A 2,500-nucleotide genomic window follows, 5' to 3' on the forward strand; every position below is an offset into this window, starting at 1 on the left:
TTTATTATTTTTTTTGTTGATATTACCCTTTTTAATGTTAAAGAATGTCATCATCATGTCACGAAAGAGATAAAAATGATGAGGAGAAGAATAAAGAGATGAACGAAAATATGATTTATACATTTTATGATGTGAAGATATTATTAAATACCTTTATTTATTTATTTATATTAAGATATTTTAAAAATGTTGAGATATTTTTTAATTCTTATAGGGTAAAGGACAATGTTGTAAATTTTATACGACATAAAATTGACGATTTATTTAAAAAACAAGTTTTTGATAGGAACCATGTAGAAAAGGAGAATATGAAAGATTTATATACGTGTGATGATGATATGATAAAAATAAATGTAGATAAGTTTGTATTTAGTGAAGATGATATTCTATATAAAAATCAAAGTAGAAATAGAAGAAATGTATGCAATATATTGAACGATAATAATTTGATAAGTGAACAGATATTAGATATGAACAAGATGTTTGAATATGTTAAAAGAATACATTTGAATATTTTTTTATTAGTACATACGAATGGTAAAAATGTAGATTACCCATATAATTTATTAAATGTAAAAATCGATTTATATTTAGATAAAGAGCTAGCCAGAATATATTCTTCCGATGGTATATTAATTAATAATAAGTGGAATGGAGATATAGATAGCATATTTGATGATCATAAAAAAGAAAATGGAGATGATATGTTGAATGAAAAAACAAAAATAGAAATTATATTAAAGGATGAAATAAGAAAGAACAATAATATATGTGATGAGATGAAGAAAGAGATCTTAAATAATTTTTTCAATATTATAAATTATCATTGTATAGGTAGGAAAGAAATAAATGTTAGGGATTACTTAAAAATAATATATAAGAAATATTTTTGTTACCCTGAGATGTTATTATATAAAGAAAACAAAACAATAAATGAAATTACCCAAGGAGAAAATTATTGTAATAATAATATTAATATTTATAATTGTCATTTTAATGATGATTTAAATTATAAAGAGTTGGTAGAAATAATAAATGATTTAATATTTTTTTTATTTGAAGATAATTTTTATAATGCTTCTATTTCTAAAGAAAATAAAATATGTTATAAAAGGTTGTATGAACAATTTAATAAAATTATGATAAAGTCTAAAATCATAAAATTAAATGAAGAAATGTTATCTTATTTGTTGATAGATTCGATATTTATACCAGACTATGTTCATAAAAATACGTTTAAGCAGGTGGATGAATATATCTATTCATCGTTTTCTTCATATTCGGAACGTGAAGAATCTGAAAAAAAAAAAAAAAAAAAAAAAAAAAAAAAAACAAACAGGATAAATAATCAGTGTGAGGATAATTCGGAGGGGGATACACATATGGAAGGAAAAAAAATAAAAAACAAAAATAATAATAATAATGATAATTATGATAATGATAATAATAATTGTTGCTTTCCTGTTTTGGGAAATGAACATACAGATAATGAGGAGGAAGATAAAAAGGAAGATATGGAATATCAAGAAATTATAAAAATATTTCAAAATAAAAATTTTCGTCTTATTTTAGAAGATATAGAAAATGAAATAAATAAATTAAATAATAGTGTATTTTTAAGAATTAATCATAAAAATGTAAGAGGAGGGTGTTTTGTAAATAATTATAGTTTAGAAGTAAAGACATTATATGATGCACTATTAGTTTTAAAAAGTTGTACAGGTATTTATAAAATGATAAAAAGGAATATTGATGAGGAAGCAGAAAAAGAAAAGAAAGAAAATGAAAAAAATGAAGAAAATGGAAAAAATGAAAAAAATGAAGAAAATGGAAAAAATGAAAAAAATGAAGAAAATGGAAAAAATGAAAAAAATGAAGAAAATGGAAAAAATGAAAAAAATGAAGAAAATGGAAAAAATGGAAAAAATGAAAAAAATATAGATAATATTGATAAGATAGAAAAGAAAGATCATTATTTAATATTGTCCAAATATGTTAATATTAATATATGTTTTTTATTTGATGTATATGTATATGACAATAATATAATAGGTATATCACAAAAATATTTAAATTATTATTTTCCCTTTCTGAATGATCCAGATGTTATTATAGATACTATAAATCTTATAAAAAATATGTTTGAAAAAAATTTAAAAAACAAATTTTTTTGTAATAATTATATTTTTCAAGTTTATATACATACATTTAAAAAAACCAAAAAAAAAAAGTTACTGTTAATTAATTCAAAAAGTTGGTTATATAAAAATAAGCATCCATATTTTACTAATCGCTTTTTAAAATATTATATATATACAGACTATGCAGGTGTTAGAATACCGGATGAAAAATATATGGAAAAGGGAATATATAAATATAAATATGATTATATTGATCAGACAGATAGTCATAAAATGTTAAACAAGGAAACTACAAAGGATACATCATGGCTGAATAAGCAAAATGAAAATGACGAATTTGATTTTTATTTGTATGATGA

At 20.6% G+C, this 2,500-nt stretch overlaps 1 protein-coding gene across 1 annotated transcript in view; it reads left to right on the forward strand.

Moving 5' to 3' along the window:
* Window positions 1-44: 44 nt before the first annotated feature.
* The window catches only part of PF3D7_0322400 (regulator of initiation factor 2 (eIF2)), a gene marked incomplete at both ends in the record, with an annotated part of 2,757 nt that continues 301 nt past the window's right edge, over window positions 45-2,500 (forward strand). Inside the window, one exon of the mRNA XM_024473302.1 lies at window positions 45-2,500. This exon is cut by the window's right edge and continues 67 nt beyond it. Coding sequence (XP_024328983.1) covers window positions 45-2,500 — 2,456 coding nt within the window.

This window comes from Plasmodium falciparum (assembly GCF_000002765.6).
Source record: "Plasmodium falciparum 3D7 genome assembly, chromosome: 3".
Taxonomy (NCBI): Eukaryota; Apicomplexa; class Aconoidasida; order Haemosporida; family Plasmodiidae; genus Plasmodium; species Plasmodium falciparum.